At 41.4% G+C, this 18,414-nt stretch overlaps 3 protein-coding genes across 4 annotated transcripts; 1 reads left to right on the top strand and 2 right to left on the bottom strand.

The window, feature by feature from the left end:
• Positions 1-36: 36 nt before the first annotated feature.
• Positions 37-9,649, bottom strand: cnot2 (CCR4-NOT transcription complex, subunit 2). Of its 2 annotated transcripts, none has more exons than XM_061721429.1 (15): positions 9,593-9,649; positions 7,221-7,352; positions 7,043-7,115; positions 6,649-6,796; positions 6,356-6,535; positions 6,142-6,215; positions 5,681-5,806; positions 5,409-5,533; positions 5,145-5,262; positions 4,638-4,794; positions 3,962-4,023; positions 3,749-3,798; positions 2,894-2,994; positions 1,630-1,774; positions 37-1,541 (listed from the first exon to the last, which is right to left on the bottom strand). In XM_061721429.1, the coding sequence occupies exons 2-15, from the start codon at positions 7,338-7,340 to the stop codon at positions 1,455-1,457; spliced, it is 1,566 nt and encodes a 521-aa protein (XP_061577413.1). In that variant the 5' UTR covers positions 7,341-7,352; positions 9,593-9,649; the 3' UTR covers positions 37-1,454. The 2 variants fall into 2 exon arrangements, with proteins under 2 accessions (XP_061577413.1, XP_061577412.1); XM_061721428.1 differs by lacking the exon at positions 9,593-9,649 and adding an exon at positions 9,011-9,040.
• A 2,450-nt stretch (positions 9,650-12,099) lies between these two features.
• lrrc10 (leucine rich repeat containing 10) lies at positions 12,100-14,874 on the top strand. The gene is made up of 2 exons (XM_061721426.1): positions 12,100-12,580; positions 12,779-14,874. The coding sequence occupies exon 2, from the start codon at positions 12,925-12,927 to the stop codon at positions 13,753-13,755; it is 831 nt and encodes a 276-aa protein (XP_061577410.1). The 5' UTR covers positions 12,100-12,580; positions 12,779-12,924; the 3' UTR covers positions 13,756-14,874.
• On the bottom strand, positions 14,743-18,038 carry LOC133444011 (seipin-like). The gene has a single exon (XM_061721424.1). The coding sequence runs from the start codon at positions 17,741-17,743 to the stop codon at positions 16,523-16,525; it is 1,221 nt and encodes a 406-aa protein (XP_061577408.1). The 5' UTR covers positions 17,744-18,038; the 3' UTR covers positions 14,743-16,522.
• Positions 18,039-18,414: the final 376 nt, after the last annotated feature.

Below are 18,414 nucleotides of genomic sequence, written 5' to 3'. Positions count from 1 at the left end.
CTTTCATCAAGATATATAACAAACAGCACACAGTGGTTCAGGAAAGGCTTTTCTGCTTTAATACAAAGAAAAGAAGCTTTTAACTTCAAAAAGTACAAGAATGACCTGGATGTTGGTTTTTTTTTTTCCTCTGCAAATTTTCCTTAAACTATGAAATGTTGCTGTTAAAGATTGTTCAAACAGCTTGAAGTTAAACACGTCCCTTCTTTAACTGTGGACTTATGACTCTGGAGATAATCACTTTTTATTGTCTTGTAGGTGTTTTGGAGGCTGAGAATCGAGCCTTTCCTTTAATGACATTTTATTTGTATTATGATGTAGGTGCCCATTGTGCCACGTGACACCCTGTCCAGCAGAACCACAAAATTTGTTACATCCATGCTCGCCTCATAAAAAATGAGGTACAAGGTAGGGCGAAGTTTCTTCCAAAATAGATGTCTGTGTACGTATATACTGTATATACATATACATACATACACACACACATTTATATATACATACATATATATATAGATATATATGTATATATATTTGTGTGTAGCAATCATATATACATTCATACATACATATACTTATTTATGTGATGTAAAGAAACAAATGTACACATTTCTTACAAAATCGTAACAAAGACTGGAAAGTGTTTGTTTGCTCCAGAGCAAAGTTGTGTAGCTGTTCAGACTCGAAAGATTTCTCCACATTCGTGGAAACCAGAGTAGTCTCCCAGATTTGTGTCCATGTTTAGCTGGCACAGAAGTCAGACAGAGACAGACGGAAAAAGATAATGACACCAAAAATAATTTGGTAGTGCAAATACAGATGTTGGAGGAATAGATGTAAATTAACGAAAGGAAGAAAAGAAAAAGATGAATGAAACGGGCTGCATTAGGAAATGTTTCAAGAACTCCCTGACCCAAAACAAAAAAAAAGATAAAACTATCAGGGAGTGTTCACATAGAAATGCACAAACAAATGTTGTGTTCTTTTATTACTAAATATAGTGCAACAATAAACATTGCAATTCTTTCACCCCTTCACCTCCATTTGAGGATAACGTAGTTTTTCTTTTTTTGCATTTTCCGTGTTCTTAACACTTGCTGTAAGTATGAGGTGAAACCTTTGTTCTGTCACTGTCTCATGCCACAAGGTCAATCCTCCTCTGGGAGAAAACAGGCTTCAGATTCGCAGACGTAAACATAACACAGACCCTGGTCTAAACAAGACAAAGAAAAAAAAAAAAAAAAACAGGAACGAAAAACATTAAAAACAGAACAAGTGTTGGTGTTTTGGGCAGCATGTAAATTCAGAAAGGCAGGACAGTTTTAATGTTGACTGCAACCCCCACAGTCAAATAGCCAAATCCTCCAGGAATAAAAACCAGGCTGCACGTATCAGCGTCCCTCCTCGACAACGGTGCTGTGTGCAGGAACAGCTGCGGCCTTTGGACTGGCTGGGCCTTAGAAGGCCTGCTGGGCAGGATTGTAGTTGAACGTTGTTGGCACATGAGGCCTCTCTTCCAGCTTCTCGTATTCCAGGTGAAATTCCTTAGAGATGGAGGCACAATTTCAATATAATTGGATCCACAACGGTGAACTCAACACAGGAGACGTTTTACCACATTACAACGCTCACCTTGGCTACTTTCCTCCAGTTAAGACAATCGAAAAAGTAGTAGGTGCCCCTCTCGTAGGTGTTGGTCTTGAGTGACGGCTCCATGCCAGGCGCTCTCGTTATCCAGACCCGCTCCTCTTTGTGGTACCTCCAGTCCCGGTTAAAGCTGGACAGTGAAGTGAATAAGACACAAGTACTTCAGTCAAGGGTGTAGGTTTGGTCTCAACATTGGTAGGGACGATATAACAGCATAACCTGCATGTACACTTTTTGCTGGGGACGGGACATTAATAAGACCAAACAGATTGGATGAACGGGGGTCAGGGCTACATTTGTCACAAATATGAACTTAATTAATTGATAGGCTAAATGATCAATGCAAAATAAATCTGTATTGACTTATACTAACTTTCATGTGTATTGGTTCACCTGATACACGGTTCGATTCAAACCTTTGTTTTCAAAAATTACTAAAGAAACATTTTGAAAACGTCCAGAATATTCCAGGATTTTATTAGCAATTTAAATTGCAATATTTGAACATAACTTAAATTATATTAACATACACAATAAATGTATTAATTGTACTTATTAATAATCTCTTAACTATCCAGAATGCAAAAAATAAATATTTGTCTAAGACCATCAGCCAATCAAACGTGCGTCTGAGGAAAAAAAAAATGGACCGGCAAATTCAGCAAGTGAAAAGGGGTAAATATAAGTCTGAACATAATGAAAATAATTCACTTAATAATGGTAGGGTCAATTCTATCCTTACAACATTTGGGAAGACAATCTAAATTGCCTATATATCTGAACTCATTATATAATGCAAATAAGGTTGCTTAAAAGTTGGTGGGGACAATTTGAGCCTCCTGAAAAGTTGGTAGTGTTATGTCCCTACCGTCCCTATGCAAACCTACGCCCTTGACTTCAGTGGTTTACCAGCGACCGTGATCAGTATTTCATTTTAAGAGCATCACGCAAAAACTAAAAAATTATTTTGCTGCATCACAATGACTCCAATGGGTCACTTCTCTCTCTCATTCTCTAAAACAACAAAAATCTCTGTATAAGATACCAACTATATTTTATAGTTGCCTTTAACTATATTCTCCATAATGAGACCATTCAATATTAAGATCCTTGTACAGGTGAATACTCAGGTCACAGAAAGAGAGATGCATTTATCAACTTCATCACATGGGCGCACGTCTCTGTCGTGTTCACACATCCTGGCTTGGTTCAACTACGACACGAGCTGTTTAAAGACACTGGTACTCACAGCTCTACTGCAGCGAGAATCTGTAGCAGATCCCCACCGTTCATGTAGTACAGGTAGAACAACAGGTCTTCACCGTATCGAGCCAACTTAATTGCAGCCAACTAGGAACAACACAATGAAGAAGAAGGAGAATTACAGACCCAAATCAGAAAAAGTTGGGATAATATTGAAAATGTTATTTTTTTATTCTTTAATTCACTTTGACTTTAATGTCTCTGAAAACAATATGGACCCAAGATGTTTCATGTTTTTTTTTTTTCTGGCCAAGTTTGTTTTATGTGGTATCCATTTCATTTCAGGCATGCAACACCTTTCCAAAACTAGCTGGGGGCCATTTATTCCTAGTGGCGGGGGATGAAGAAGAAGAAAAAAATAGAAGTTAAACAGGTGAGTGTGAAGATGATTGAAGATCAAAGAAGGGCAGGAGAGCTCCAATTTGTCAAAAAGTTTGTTTAAAGATTTCAATGACTTTAGTACAAAGTTTGTCAAAGAAAGATTGGAAATATTTAAAGCAATACAGATATACGTTCATAAATCCCACTTAACGCTTTACTTTGCAGGGGGGAAACGGGAGATGAAAGACTGTTGGACACCTTTCAATTGTTGAACAAGGGAAAGGCAACATTAAAGTGGTAAAAGCTTTAGCGTTTCAACCTTTTGGAATATGTTACTGACTTGAAATACCAAAAAAAAAAATTGATTTACAATAACAATCAAGAAGAAGTTAAGAAATCATCCAATATTCAGATAATACAGCCTTTTTCTTCATCCCAGCTTTTTTTGATTTGAGACTGCAGTTGTATGTCTATAATGGTAAAAGATTCATTCTGGTGGTATTATGGAGCTCATAATTACCTTATCCCTTATGTGGATATTGGTTAAATACTCTGATGGAACATGAAAATCTGAAAATGTAGATACAGACAGAAGTTAGGAAATCTTAGCACCACTAAGACTTGTCAGAAGATAACCAACTCAGCCTTAAATTGTTTTTTCTTTTTTTTTTCTTTCTTAAAGATCAGTGAGTGAAAGTGTTTATAGTTTGTTACACTAATTTAAACAACTTACCAATGTCTTGAGGTCGACATGGTGCTGAGGCCCAAGGAGAGGCAAACTTGGGATACAGGTTTCTATCAAAGTGAATCAACGGAAATCAAGGACATCAGCAAATTAACAGGTCAACCATAAATGGAGAAAAACAATACAAACTAAAAAAAAAAAAAGAAAAACACACCCAAGAACTCTAAATTTAAGCGGTAAAGTCTATTTCTACGTATCAGAAGGTACTTCTGAACGGCAGTCCAGGCTTCAGATGTCCAATACTGTCACGATACAACCAGATATTATCCTGCTTAGGATCACTAGAGTTCATGTCATGTGAAGTTTCTTCTTTTTCAGTTAAACTCTCTCAAAGCAAAAAAAGGGGCCAAATCTGTCACAATTTTATGGTATGTTGAAAAAAAAAAATCAATAAATAAGACTCTGCTCCTGTTGGTCTGATTCATCTGCTGATAAACAGATGATTACAAATGTCTTTGTAGCCATCAGTGCGTCCAGCATGTATAAACTTGTAACATATTTAAAATATTAAAACCAGCATACGGGTGCATCTGTGCCAATGTTTAGGACACCTCTGTGGTTTAAGTGCAATTAATATTTTCATTATAATCCAACTCAAATTTGTCATTTTAGAGGATTTAGCCGATAAAACCGAACAGTGTGTAGGGCAGAACGGCTGTCTTACTCAGGTGAGTTTAAATTGAGTCCCAGCGTCGTTAGGTCACTTCCTAGCGCCAGATGGACCATCCCCGGATCGGTCTCTGCAGCCCGGATAAACGTCAGCAAACCGATCATGCCAAATTGGTCCGTCACCATTCCTGAGGGAATGTTTGTCACACGCCCTGCAGCACCAGGAACATCAAGGGTTCAACAAACCACAGATCTACGGTGCAGCTGTGATCTACAAGAAATACTTACTCTCAAATCGGCTGGGTATTTCTTAACTCTAATTTGTGCACATACTGAACAGCAAACCAAGCCAATCAATTCTCATCTAAACTGATTAGCTTAGGTACATATTATGGTCTGTTTCACACTGAGTATTACTCTTTAGTCACCTCGCTGTAGCCTAAACGATAATTATCCAACCTCAAATGCAGGGCAGAGAGCCCAACTGCCTCACCCAAGTTTTGTGATTAAGAAGGGATGTCTCAGTGGAATTGGAGCGATACGATTGGCTGTGAGGTCTCACCATCGGGCAACACCTGGATCCCTTTCTTCTGGTTGTTGTTCTGTGCTGAGGTCGTTTTGTCTCCAGGGAACTTTGGCCCATCAGTGCTCGACGTGCTCTTGCTTGTAGAGTTCAAGTTCTAAATGTAACACAAAAACTAAACTTTTAGCAGAGGGGTCAAACGTAAACTCAGGATTTATCTTTGATCTATAGCACTGTATCACATGCACAAAAACTGACATCTAGCCAGGATGAGTCAAGGAACCACCAGTGACTGTCACTTACATTTTTATTGTCGTCATTGTTCAGTATGGTATCCTTATAGTTTGGCCCAGGTAGTGCAGGAAAGTCCTCATTATGGATGGAGAAATCCTGTGTCTGTTCACTCGATGGCTTTGTTACCATGCCAACTTGAGGATTTCCCAAAACAACAAAAAAAAAAAAGAGAAAAATGTGCGAGAGAGAGAGATAAGTAAAACCTGAAACAAATCTTCTGCTGATATTATGAAGCCAATAATGAGACTGAAAACAAAATACTAGTCAGGCCACTGTCGTACCATAAGGCGCCCGTCCAGCCAGCGGGTTGAGCACCGGTGTTGGATTTACAGTTCCTTCTCTTCGACTCCGATCTGCTAACGCAGGGAAGTCCGACAGATCCAGTCCCGTTACATTCTCGCTCCCATCTGCAACAGCAGGACAGATTTGATCATGTGACATGCAATGCCTAAATACATTTTATTTGTGTCATAATGCAGCAATTAAAAGTTCAGTGTGATGTCAAAGAGTAAAAAAAGGTTATAAAAGCCTGACAATGGAAGTTATTTCTTTCACAATACGTTTCTGAAGTCAAAGATAAATTCATATGTTTGAAGTACCTCAAAATAAAAACTAGAAAAACTGACACCTTTGTGTAAAAGCATTGGGAACAGGTGGTATTTATCAAAATGCAGTTTACATTTATGTACTGCAGTGATGTTTGTGTCGCTGTAACTCTAATAAACTGGTTATACACACCAACCTGTGCCATTGAAGATGTTGCTTGAGTTGTTCATTCCAAAAGCTTGATTACGGTTCATCCCAAATCCTGACATACTGCAGAGACAAAAGAGAGCAGAAATCCAGCTTAAATTTTTTTTTTTTAAGTTTATATTCTGTATCAGAGTCCAAAAAAGACAGAAACTGTCCACAAGGAGGAAGCGTTGATTTGTTCAGGTGACCGCGGCTGTTTCTACCTGTTTATGGTAAAAGGCTGGCGTGCTGGCTGCTGTTTGGGCATACAGATGATACTAGGTGAACTGCGGTTGGGGCTTCCCAGCCCCGAGCTGCCCATGCTGTTGGTCCTGGCGTTTATCCCAATGCCTTGACTGACCTGAGAGTGGTTCAGCATGTTCCTCGAATTCATCTGTACTGTCCTGTGAAAACAACGTCATTTTTCTATCACGCTTATCATGTTACTTTCCATCTGTCTAAGCAAATATGCTTCTCCTCGGTATATGAAACCTCAAACAGGCAATAAGACACACACCTGCTTGGCGATGTAGGGGTATGAAGGGACATGGTGGGGACACCTGTTGTTGGCGTGATATGACTCGGTAGCTGCGTGCCTTGCGTTAGATTTCGGTTTAACTGAGGCGTACTGTTCCCCAAACCCCTTACCGAGAAGCTAATTCCACCTGCAGAAAGACACAGAAGAAACACAAGAAGAAAAGCAAATGCTGTCAAAAAAAAACAAACCGACAGGGGTTTTGATTATTTATGCCCAATAAACATCTAGTTAATATCACACTAGAAAACTTTTAAGTTAATACCGTTCCTCCACCAATGGACAAAGCAGCATAACACATACTTCCATTACATGTGTATATTAAAAAAAAGGAGAAAACTGGTGTGAGGAAACCCACTTTCACCCACACACTCACTTTGTGGACCGTACAAACTCGCACCAAGCTGCGACAGCTGACCAGACGACGACGGTGAAGGAGAGGACAACATCTGCAGGAAAACATTTGACAGCAGAATAGAGTAAAAAATTAGACAATAACAATTTCTTGTGGTGTTAACGAAAAGGATTAATTGTGAAGATGTTAAAAAACTCACATCTTTCTCCGATCGATGTGGAAACATCGACGTCGGGTTGTAATACATGCTGTCATCAGTAAAGTTGTCGTTGTCGCCTATTTCGACGAACTCTGATAATTTCTTTCTAGGAACAAACATCCCTTTCGTCACCTGAAAAGAGAGGAAGTTCCTGTTAAAAATATGCAATTAAGAAAAAAATAGGCTTGAGGTCAAGAAAGGAATACACTAGTTTTCACCTACATTTGTGTACCCTTAATTTTGCAAATCATTCCATCAATTTCCCCCACATCCCTGAGATACCACAGCTATTTGTACTACACCGACTTGGTATTTCAACTAGCAATGGCATTTTTTTACCTGGTTTCAGTGCACGGTAAAAGCTCGATTCATGAAATATCTAAGTACTCTCACTTATAAGGCTATGGGCTGTGCATGACCATAGATTTTAGGTGACACGCGGGACCACTAAGTCAGACCCAAAGCTTTGACCCCACACTACCTTTTGCAATTTTTATTCCGTTAGCAGACTTAGCTGTTAACTAGCTAAAAGTTAAACTGTCTGGATGATGGAGTCCCCGTTTTGTGAGAGCAGCAGCTACCAAAAATAAAGTGTATAGAAGTGTCCTCCACAACCTGAATGGTAATTCAGAGAGAGAGAGGATTCCAATCTGATATGCTACAAATCAGATTCAACCTGGCAGCGTCTTGAACATACACATACCTTTTCTTGCCACTGCAGCTGTCAATCTGATCTACATCTTTATCTGATGTGTGACAAAGGAACGGTCACACAAGCAGAACCGAAGTAAACACATCAAGAAAGAGTCCGCTCTGAGACTGTGGGGTACTGGGGCACCTTTCCCTGATACTTTACCCCAAACTCTCAAGAGTGGAAGTCATATGTTTCTGGCCTCTAGTGGATCTCACTTTCTCAACAGTTTACAGACATATTGTATCGGGCCGATCACCCCCATGGATCTGCGCCCTTATCTCACGCCTGATCCTGCTATTTAACCAATATCTGACCATATTCAACACGGATATCAGATCAGTGATCCCTATTCATTTAGTATACTACAGAAACCCCCCACATCCCTTTCCTTCAAGGAAATATGATGTCAGACTTCCACGGAAACAAAGACCTGTTACTTCCCACGCTCAGGTAAAATAAGGAATAAAAGTAGCTCGGTTAAAACCACCAGAACAAGCTGATCTTTGCTCAGCGGCAAGTAAATAAACTCTTTCCTAAGATGAACAACAAACAGTACAATTATAAAGTACTGCTTTTATTCCAAACTTCACCACGTGTCTGATGTTTCCAAAGTCAAAGAGCAACCATGCTTAATAATCCCCATCGCACTCATAGCCAACATGATATAACTGTGCCAGTATAAACCAGTCAGTAAACCAGCATTAACCAGTCAGTCAACCAGCATTAACCAGTCAGTAAACCAGCATTAACCAGTCAACCAGTATAAACCAGTCAGTAAACCAGCATTAACCAGTCAGGGATGAGAGTGTAAACATTACCACATTAGAGAAAATACAAGCATCAAAAACGGTATCAAAACATTAAAATACTGTATCTGGGACTGAAAACTGAAAACTCAAATAAAGAAGAAACACGTATAGTAATTTGTACTTCAGCATGATACACTTGGCCTCTGGACAGTGTTGATGGAAAGTTTGTGAACAGTTTTTAAACTTTGCAATGAAAGCAGAAGAATCAGCCCGACACGCTGCAGTTCAATAACAAGAGAAACACTCGGTCCTGCTCAAATAAACCCCAAATAAACCATTAAACACACCCGCCGACAGCACATGTGGCTGCTCACTTTAATGCCCGAGTCTGCAGGAGCGGGTAGGTCCTGGAGCAGGTGTTTTCAGGTGTTTTCAGGTGTGTTTCTCACCTTTACCAGACAGCAGCGATGCTACCGGACTGTTAAGCCTGATTTATGGTTCCGCGTTAAATCGACGCAGAGCCTACGGCGTACGGTCTGCGTCGGTGTAACGCGGGACCATAAATCAGCCATTAGCCGGAGCGGCTAGCGCTAGCAGGCTAGCTGCTAGGACCGCTCCGAGCTTCACAGTCCCGGTATAAACGAACCCCCCCACAGAGACTGGACACCCCAGCCTGGTGGCGGTGAAACACCAGGGTGTACCAGCCCGGCGGCGGTACCAGGAGGCAGTACCGGGCTGTACCGGGCCGTCTGAGCTGGTCTCAGTCAGCTGTCCGGGTCTCAGCTGCAGAGCTGCTGCTGCACACCGAGACCCGAACCACACCAGAACCTCCCGGGGGAACCGACCAGCAGCCCGAACCCCGGCACAGATACTCAGTCTAGCTGGAAGAGACGTGGAGGAAAACGAACAATGAGTTAAATCCCCCTCACCGCATCAATGTCTCTTCGCTTCGTTAGATCCAAGATGGCTGTGTGTGTCTCGGTGGAGGCAGACTAAACCTTTACCCTCTGACCCGAGAGGGGAGCACTTCCGCACTCACATCCTGCACAACACACACATCCTGCAGAAAACCAAAACAGACCAGCACACCTGCAGAAAACACACCTGCACAACACACACATCCTGCAGAAAACCAAAACACACCAGCACAACCTCCATAATACACACACATCCTGCAAAACAATTCAATTCAATTCAATTTTATTTGTAGAACACACACCTGCACAACCTCCATAATACACACCTGCACAACCTGCAGAAAAAACACCAGCACAACCTGCAGAAAACACACACACATCCTCCATAACACACACCAGCACAATCTGCAGAAAATACACACAACCTGCAGAAAACACACCTGAACAACCTGCAGAAAAAACACCAGCACAACCTGCAGAACACACACAAATCCTCCATAATACACACCAGCGCAACTTGTAGAAAACACACCTGCACAACCTGCAGAAAACACACAATAGCACAACCTGCAGAAAACCCGGTCCAGAGACGGGGTCCGTCTAGATCAGGGTAAACACGGGGATAACCCTCTGTCTCCCTGATGGAAAGAGACGGAAAATATACATGTTCTGATGTCTAAACACTGAAGCCATCTATTCATCTCATAGGCATTTAACATGTGACTCCATCCACACAATCCTTTGTAAAAGTTGAAAACCATAGATGCTTACATGACTATAAAGAAAAAGGTTTATGAGACAACTTCACTTACTTCCTCAGGGGCTGTCAGGCCAGAGATATATATTTATCAGTTGTATTATTATTATTATTATTATTATTATTATTATTATTATTATTATTATTATTATTATTGTTGTTGTTGTTATCATTATTATTATTATTATTTTCATTATTATTATAAAGGTTGGGTACTTAGAGGACGCCCTAACAAGCACAGAGCAAACAAGTAAAGTCCACAAAGAAATTTGAACCAGGAGTTCTCTTGTGCTGCCTCCGTCCTTTTTGATTTTCTACATGGGGTCAGGGGATCTTAACTCTCTTTGGGCAAGAGGACGGGTGTGCCCTGAACAGGGTCACATATAAATAAAGAACCACATACACACTCACTCACTCTGGATAATTTAGAATCACCAATTGTCCTCAAATACATGTTTTTGGACTGTGGGAGGAAGCTGGAGTACCTGGAGAAAACTAACAAAAGCACAGGGAGAACATGCACGCTCCATACAGAACGGCTCCTGCTGGGATTTGAACCAGGAACCCTCTTAATGTAAGACGACCAAGCAACTAATTTTTGACTCAATAAAGATGAGTTGAGAATTAGGTACTTGAGCAAATCTACTTAGCTTCTTTTCACCACTCGCAAACAGTGGCTGTCAGAATATGACAGAATCAGGCACATTTCATTCATTTTTTTCACCTCAGTTTTTCATAAAAATTGTGGAGCTGAGACCAGAAACATAAAACTCCAAAAATTTGAGGTTGGATTACCCAGAAGGTATGTTTGCATCTGACCAGGCTGCAGAGACCTAATGAAACTCCCAGATTATTGTGATTTCAGCTGTCCCTAAACATAATTAAACTCTAATAATGCTTATAGGATCCAGCTTGTAGAGGAATATTGTGTCAAAATGTACTAGTTAGTAGTTACTAATGACTAGTTTCTTTCAGTTTTGTGTATTTTAACTATACATTAAAACTGAGTATCAAAAAAACGTAGTGATTTTAAAGCTTTCAGTTCTGTCTATTGACTATCCTGAGTAGATGGAGTTGTTTACTTGTAATTAATTTATATTATAAGTTATATTTTTCTAGTATACTAAGCCATCTCATATTGAAAATTTTTATGTGCTGAAATCGAGTTGTTGGCCTTTGAAACAACATCATACATCTTGATTAATGATCTGTTTAAAGTAGACATTTTGACTTGTCATCCCAGGAGAATGTGGGTCCAGCAACTTCCACTTGCGCCCTACAATAAAATCTACACATGCTTTTTGTCAGCGAGTCTTATTGTAGTGACATGCTTCTCTCTGCGTCCTCTGAGCTGTACTCTTGTTTGTGTGAGGCCCTCTGGCAGTAACTGTGGAGAAGTGCTAAAAACAGTGGGCCAGTGAGTGAAGGCAGACATAGGTCAACTATCGCCCCCTCAGATAAGGAAAATGAAATTCCTTTCCATTTTATCTTGTTGGAAAATAGCCCTAATGAAGGTATGCAAGATAAGGTGGTCGACTCACACCTCAGAGAGGCAGGGATGACATGCACGGTGACATGCAGCTTATATTCAGTGCAGCAGGGAGACTCTCCCAGCAATGATTAGCAGGAAATAATTTTCCACTTTGAACTAGGGGCCTGATAGAAATTAAATCACGGTCATCTGTATTTGGCATTTGTCATGTTCCGCCTGAACAAAAACCTCATTGTTGGAGAAGGCATGAACAAAGTAGCATCGGAAACTCAGATTTAGAAACAGAAAGTCCACCCCTCTTCAGTCTAAGTTGTAGTGAATTAATTTTCCTTCCTCAAGGAAAAAATGTACTACAATCAGAGTAAGTTACTTGCACCGGTTGGACCTGTTGGCACAGAACCAGAACTGCATCCGGGCCGAGTAGTGTAGCATGTAAGTGACCTTCAGCGCACTTTCATCAGAAAGCTCTTCTTCTGCTTTTCCATGCCACCCCATCCCCTCTCGCTTCTCCCTCCCACCTCTGTCATCTTGGAGAACAAGGGGGAAAGTCATCAGGCGCAAATGGGGAGGAGAGAGCTCGTGGTTGCTATAGCCATGAAAGTCAGGGCAGAGCTCCGAGCCGCTGAGAGATAGTGAGAGGACACCAGTGGGGAGTATCTGCACAGGGAATACAATACGTTTGTAGCTCATTAAGTCAGCTTACTGTAAGAGATGCTGGGAGTCACGGACGACATCAGTAAAGCATTTGAAAGTAAGTTTGTTGATTCTTTTCATCCTTATTATGTTTATCTTTAATGCTGTTGATTGTTACCTGTAGTCAACATCATAGTCTTTTACCCACATGAGATATACTTATTGCACTGTAGTCATCTAAATGTTGTGCTCCTTTGTATGGTGTATTATTTCAAAGATGCTAAGTTGTCACTAAGTTGTTTGTTCTTCATAATAGGATCAATACATTTAATGGGGTGGTGAAAGACCATTAAGTGGACGCTGTAAAATACACTTGAAGACACCAACAGTCAGCTTGAGTGCAGCTCTTGCCTGGCGCTAATTTGATGTGGAAAACTAGTGGTGTATGAGAGACTGAGAACAATGGGCAACGCCATGCGAGGCATCATCGCCTTCATTCCTTCGGAGCGATGTCATAGGTTTCTGGTGGGGGACCTGAAGGAGATGCCCTTGGACCGAACTTTGGACCTGAGCTGCCATCAGCTCCGTCGACTTCCTGTTACTGCCTGTGTCTTCGATGAGCTGGTGAAGCTTTACCTGAGTGACAACAATCTCAGCAGTTTACCGCCTGACCTGCAGGGCCTGAGGAAGCTGCAGCTCCTGGCTCTTGACTTTAACCGCTTCGAGGAGCTCCCTGCAGCTGTTTGCAGGTTGCCCGAACTCTGCATCCTTTACCTGGGAAACAACAGACTGCATCGTCTTCCCAGAGAACTGAGTGAGCTCAAAGAACTGAATACTCTCTGGCTGGAGACTAACTGCTTTACTAACTTCCCTAAGGTGGTTTGTAAGCTCACAAATCTTAAGACCCTACACTTCGGTTATAACCAGATATGTAGTTTACCAAAAGACCTAAGCCATCTTGAGGAACTACGTAGTATCTGGCTTGCTGGGAACCTCCTGACAGAATACCCGCCAGTGTTGCTCGAAATGCCCTTTCTGGCTGTTGTTGATGTGGACCGGAACAAAATAAGGTACTTCCCGGGCCTTACTCACATGCCGGGACTAAAACTTGTCATCTACGATCACAATCCCTGTGTTAATGCCCCGGCTGTGGGTGAGGGAGTCAGAAGGGTGGGGCGCTGGGCAGATAGCTCAGACGATGAGCAGGAAGGAGACAGCAAAAAAGCAGTGAATGAGCATACACATACAGCTGAAGTGGCGGAGAGCTCTTCTGAGGACCTGCAAGATATATGAAGTCAAGGAAAGAAGTGACTTTCAAATGTGGCAGCCTGACTCTCACTTCAGTGGCATCCTGAAGCAGGACATCAGGCCGTGGGTATTATATGGTAAAGCCAACTGCTTAAATATTGCCCATAAAACTTTTAAGTAGTCCAACAAAATGAGAAGAGCAATGTGAATGTCAGTATTTCCTTTTCACTTTTAAAATGTCATATGCCTTAAAATGATGACTTCTGACCGAAGCAAAACTATATCCTATTATTAATCTTCTTCAATGAACCATGGATGGTAATTGCAAGGTGTTTATTTCTTTTTTTCTTGATACAAAACAATTTTTTGCAGTATTTTATGAGAGTATTTTATACATATTTATCACATGTGTGCAATGGTAAGATTGTATTTTTAATTGCTATGTTAGGTGGTGTGTTTGCAGTATAAGAATACACAATTTTCCACTAAACTATGCAGTTGTTGCTGTTCCATCATCTGGACAGACAATAACACAATTAGAGTGAAACGATCTCAGCTCACTATTTCCTGCTGTAGTGAGCTGCTATATATATATATATATATATATATATATATATATATATATATATATATATATATATACATATATATATAAAGTTTAACTTCAGTTTCAGCACAGTCTGAAGTTGTATTAGTACCTGCTGGAGCTAAAAACAGTTAGGCTTTTAATACGTTTGATGGATGAACTATGTCTCGGAGAGCACTCCATGCAGACAAATGCATAATTCATCTGATAGATTGGGTCTGTGGCTTTGACTAAAGACCGCTAATGGGCCTTTATATCATCACCATGAGTTTCTGGTTTGAAAGAGATAATAAAAACAGCTTAGTAGCTCCCCAGTGTGCCAGGAAAATGTTTTCTAAACATGATTTTAATTCATTTGTGTTGTATGCGATTTGAGGCTCTTATTTTTTTCTAACCCTTTTTAAGGAAATGGAAAAAAATATATATCAAAAGATATGCAAATGGGTTTTGTCCCTGGAAAATTGAACTAATTAAAACATTGAACGGCTAAATTTCCTGATTTTATTCTGCTTTGCATTGAAAACATCATTACTTATTATGTGTACGTATTTGGGTACTTTATTAAAAATGATGTGATAATCAGGTTTTTCTGTCTTGCTTCTCTTGATTCACTTACTGTATATCCGTTCACACACAGCATCAACACTAAGCTCTAAGGCTGAATTTCCACTGCACATGAGTGGTTTTGCGTAAAGTCACATCTCTCTCCTTATTTGGTCATGTGGAGTACTTTAATATTTCAGCTGCGTCCAGGTTTCAACTTTGCTTTATTGATGTAATGGATCAATACCAAAAAAACTAAACAAATTTAACCAGAAAGACACTGAAAAATAAGAAATTACTACACTCATTGAAATACGTGACCTGGGGTAAATCAAACAAATGCTTAGCCTAATGGATAAAATAGGTCAGAATTGAAAGGTTACGTGTACCATAACTGTGACCAGAACCAGAAAAACAAGGTTGGGTATAGGACCTCACGTCGGTTTTATGCAGTCTTGTAACTTAGCTGTAATTATGTCAAAGGAGATAAACAAAGAGGAGTTGGCTGCTATATGTTCACTTTATTTGTTCAATTTATGAACAACATCTGCTCATCAATCTTCAAAGGTTCCATATTATTTAACAGCATCTCCGTCCCACATCCAGTAAACACAACTTACAGTTCCTAAAAGCTTAAATCCATAGCTCCCCTGAAGCGTAGATCCCACATTTTACGGCTGACCTTCATCAAATTCAGTTAAACTGCCTTTACAACGTCAACTTTTACTCAGTACCTTCACTTATCATTTTTATAATGTACACTTATCAATGTTAAACACAGTCAAGTTCTACATTTATTCATAAACCTATATTTCTCTAAAACATTTTGATTGCACTGTGCTTATTGGAGAAGCAAACAAAATAAACAACGCAAAGTGCAAAGTACAATTAACAAAGACTTGAACATGAAGACCAACTGTGTAACAGCATTTAAGAATCAAGTCACCAGATTCATACAGACAGAACATGTATTTATATGATGGAAAGAAAAATGACTAAAAGAGAACAACTTTCTTATATCCCCCAGGCTGTTTTTTTTTCTCCTGGAAAGTGACTTAAAACAAAGACACTTTTTGATTTGGACCCACCCCCCATCAAATTGCTCTGAAAGAGCTTCTGAGAAAAAAAAAAGTTGCATGAAAGTTACCATTTTGTGTTCCTTGCTGGTTCTCTAATATTCAAATAAAGATGTGACTCTTCTTGTGTTTGCGTTAATAATCAACAATCATTGGCTATTACTTAAAAAAAAAAAAAAGACTGAAGCTGTGCCTTATTTATGAAGGCGTGACTGTGATGTGAGAAAATACCATAACGCAGATGCCAGGACACTAAAACAATAGGAGGGTTTAACCTTACAAGGGTGTTTTGAATTGTTGGCAAACGCCTGATGACAACACCAAGGGACATGGTGGAGCTAGAATGTAACACCGCCTGATACCAGGAAAAAAGCAAATGGCTCAAACGTACGCCTTGTAACAATGCTGCGAACAGAGGACAGAAACAAACAGAGCCTAAAGTTACCCCAAGATAAACTGATACCAAAACAATAAGCTTCAACATGCTACGATAGGATATCACAAAGGAATGATACGTTTATGGAATTGCATGTTTGTTTTAGTCTATCAGCTGCTGAAGATAAAAATATCCAAAACATATGAGCATAGACTATGCATACTTTAAGGTTCAAAGACTCATCCAGGCGGCAGGTCTCTGTCGAAGAGCTCTCTCTCCAGGTTGTAGAAGGCATCCCTTCAAAACATCCGAGGTGTCAATCTCCTCTGGCTCCTCGGAGTCATGAGACTCTTCTTCCTTGCTATCTGGAGCTTCGGCCCCAGAGGCGTCGGGGTTTACAACGGGTGAATCTGATGGTGACACAACTTTTGTGCCATTTCCGTGAAAATCATGTGTCCCATTCAAAGATCCAATCACCGCAGGGACATTGAGTTCTTTCTGTGAGTTTTCTTTCTCCATGCGCTTTCTAACCTCTTCCTTCCTCTTTTGGATGCGGGTGTCATCCCCCATCATGACTCTGACCTTGACTTGATCCGGAGGCCAGAGCCCACCCCAGACAAACTGGAGGTAGCCAAACAGTGCCACGACACTGAGGAAGGCGAAGTTGGTGGCCACACCAATGACCGCAGATGTGACGGGGAAGGTGTACATAACATATCTGATACCAGTGAAGTAAGCATGGATACGGAGCTGCGATGAGTAGATCTGCACCCGTTTGGAGTGGACTTCAATGACCGCACCAACAGTGGGTTCATAAGCATTCGTCTTGTAATCCGTAAAGAGCTCCACTTCTATGAGCTGCTTCTGTTCGGCCATCCCAGTCAGGAGGAAAGGAGAGAAGAACAAAGTGCTCAGGGTCTGCAGAAAGTGGGAGCGGTAATGCAGCATGGTGGATCTCCCCACTGAGGAGACAATCTTCCCATCCCTGGTGTAACAAGACATCCTGATCATGAACATACCCAGCTGCTGATTGGCAGGAGACTCTGGCATCTCCAGCTCCAGAGACACCCTGTAAGGCTGGCCATTGCCCATCACCTCTTCTCTGTCGTTCCTGATGAAGGAGATGTTTGCTGTGGGGAAAGAGCAGAGCGAGGACTCGGGGGCATCACAGTCAGACTGGTGGTAGAAGTGCACAGGAGTGGCGAAGCTCACTGTGGGCATGTAGGAGTAATAAAAGCTCCCGTACAGGAAGATGGAGACCCAGAGCAGCAGGCCCAGGGTGCAAAACAGGATGGCTGCCTGGAATAAAGTCCTCCGGGCTCTGAGGAGACTGACAGCTGCAGCATCCTGCAGCCAGTGCAGAGCCGGGGCCATCGCCCCGCCCGCCGGCTCCGGCCGCCCTCGCAGCCCGCTGGACGGCTGCCTCTGCGGCGGGGCGGGCTGCTCACGCATCGCTGCAAGGCTCCGGTCCTGGACGATGCAACCGCTGATCCTCACATCCCATGACAAGTCTGTTTGTCCCGGTCCCAGAAAAGTCCGGGGTTGGTATATGTTCCTCCACTCAGCCGCGCACAGGTCGTGACAGCCCGCAGACCGACCTGTGTCTTGGGAACAACTTTCTATGTGCAGCTGAAGTTCACCCGTGAAGCGTGAATTATGGTTCCGCGTTAAATCGACGCAGAACCTACGGCGTAGGGTTACGGCGTGGGCTCTAGGGTTACGTATGCTCTGCGTCGGTGTAACGCGGAACCATAAATCAGCCTTTAAATAATACACCGTAACCCGGAAACTCTCTCCGCGGGCGGATGCGCTTCTCCCTTTGTACCTCCGTGTTAACTAATGCTGCGTTCCATTTACCTCGGAAGTCGGAACTCGGAACAGGGAATTACATCACAGTCGAGTTATCAGCGTTCCAGTTACAAAGTAGGTAAACAAGTTTGTAGTTCGCATATACCACATGAAACATGTAAATTACACTATAGCAGCATATAAATGCCGAACAATACTTGTATACGACTGATTTAGTGTGACCAAAACTAGAATGAAGTGCTACGAATTTTTACAGAGCTCTCTTCTACTGTTTACAACCGGGGCAGCCATCGTGGAATCTGAACTCGGGGGTG

Source organism: Cololabis saira, chromosome 5, assembly GCF_033807715.1.
Source record: "Cololabis saira isolate AMF1-May2022 chromosome 5, fColSai1.1, whole genome shotgun sequence".
NCBI lineage: Eukaryota > Metazoa > Chordata > Actinopteri > Beloniformes > Belonidae > Cololabis > Cololabis saira.
This window is presented reverse-complemented; position numbering and strand designations above follow the sequence as displayed.

Excerpts from the sequence above, each read along its gene's own strand:
- cnot2 (XM_061721428.1), bottom strand. Across the intron at positions 6,216-6,355 it reads CAGCCTTTTACCATAAACAG|TATGTCAGGATTTGGGATGA; the intron begins GTAGAAACAGCC and ends TTGTCTCTGCAG. Across the intron at positions 1,542-1,629 it reads ACTGGAGGAAAGTAGCCAAG|GAATTTCACCTGGAATACGA; the intron begins GTGAGCGTTGTA and ends TCCATCTCTAAG.
- lrrc10 (XM_061721426.1), top strand. The coding sequence starts at position 12,925 with ATGGGCAACGCCATGCGAGGCATCATCGCCTTCATTCCTTCGGAGCGA.
- LOC133444011 (XM_061721424.1), bottom strand. The coding sequence starts at position 17,743 with ATGCGTGAGCAGCCCGCCCCGCCGCAGAGGCAGCCGTCCAGCGGGCTG.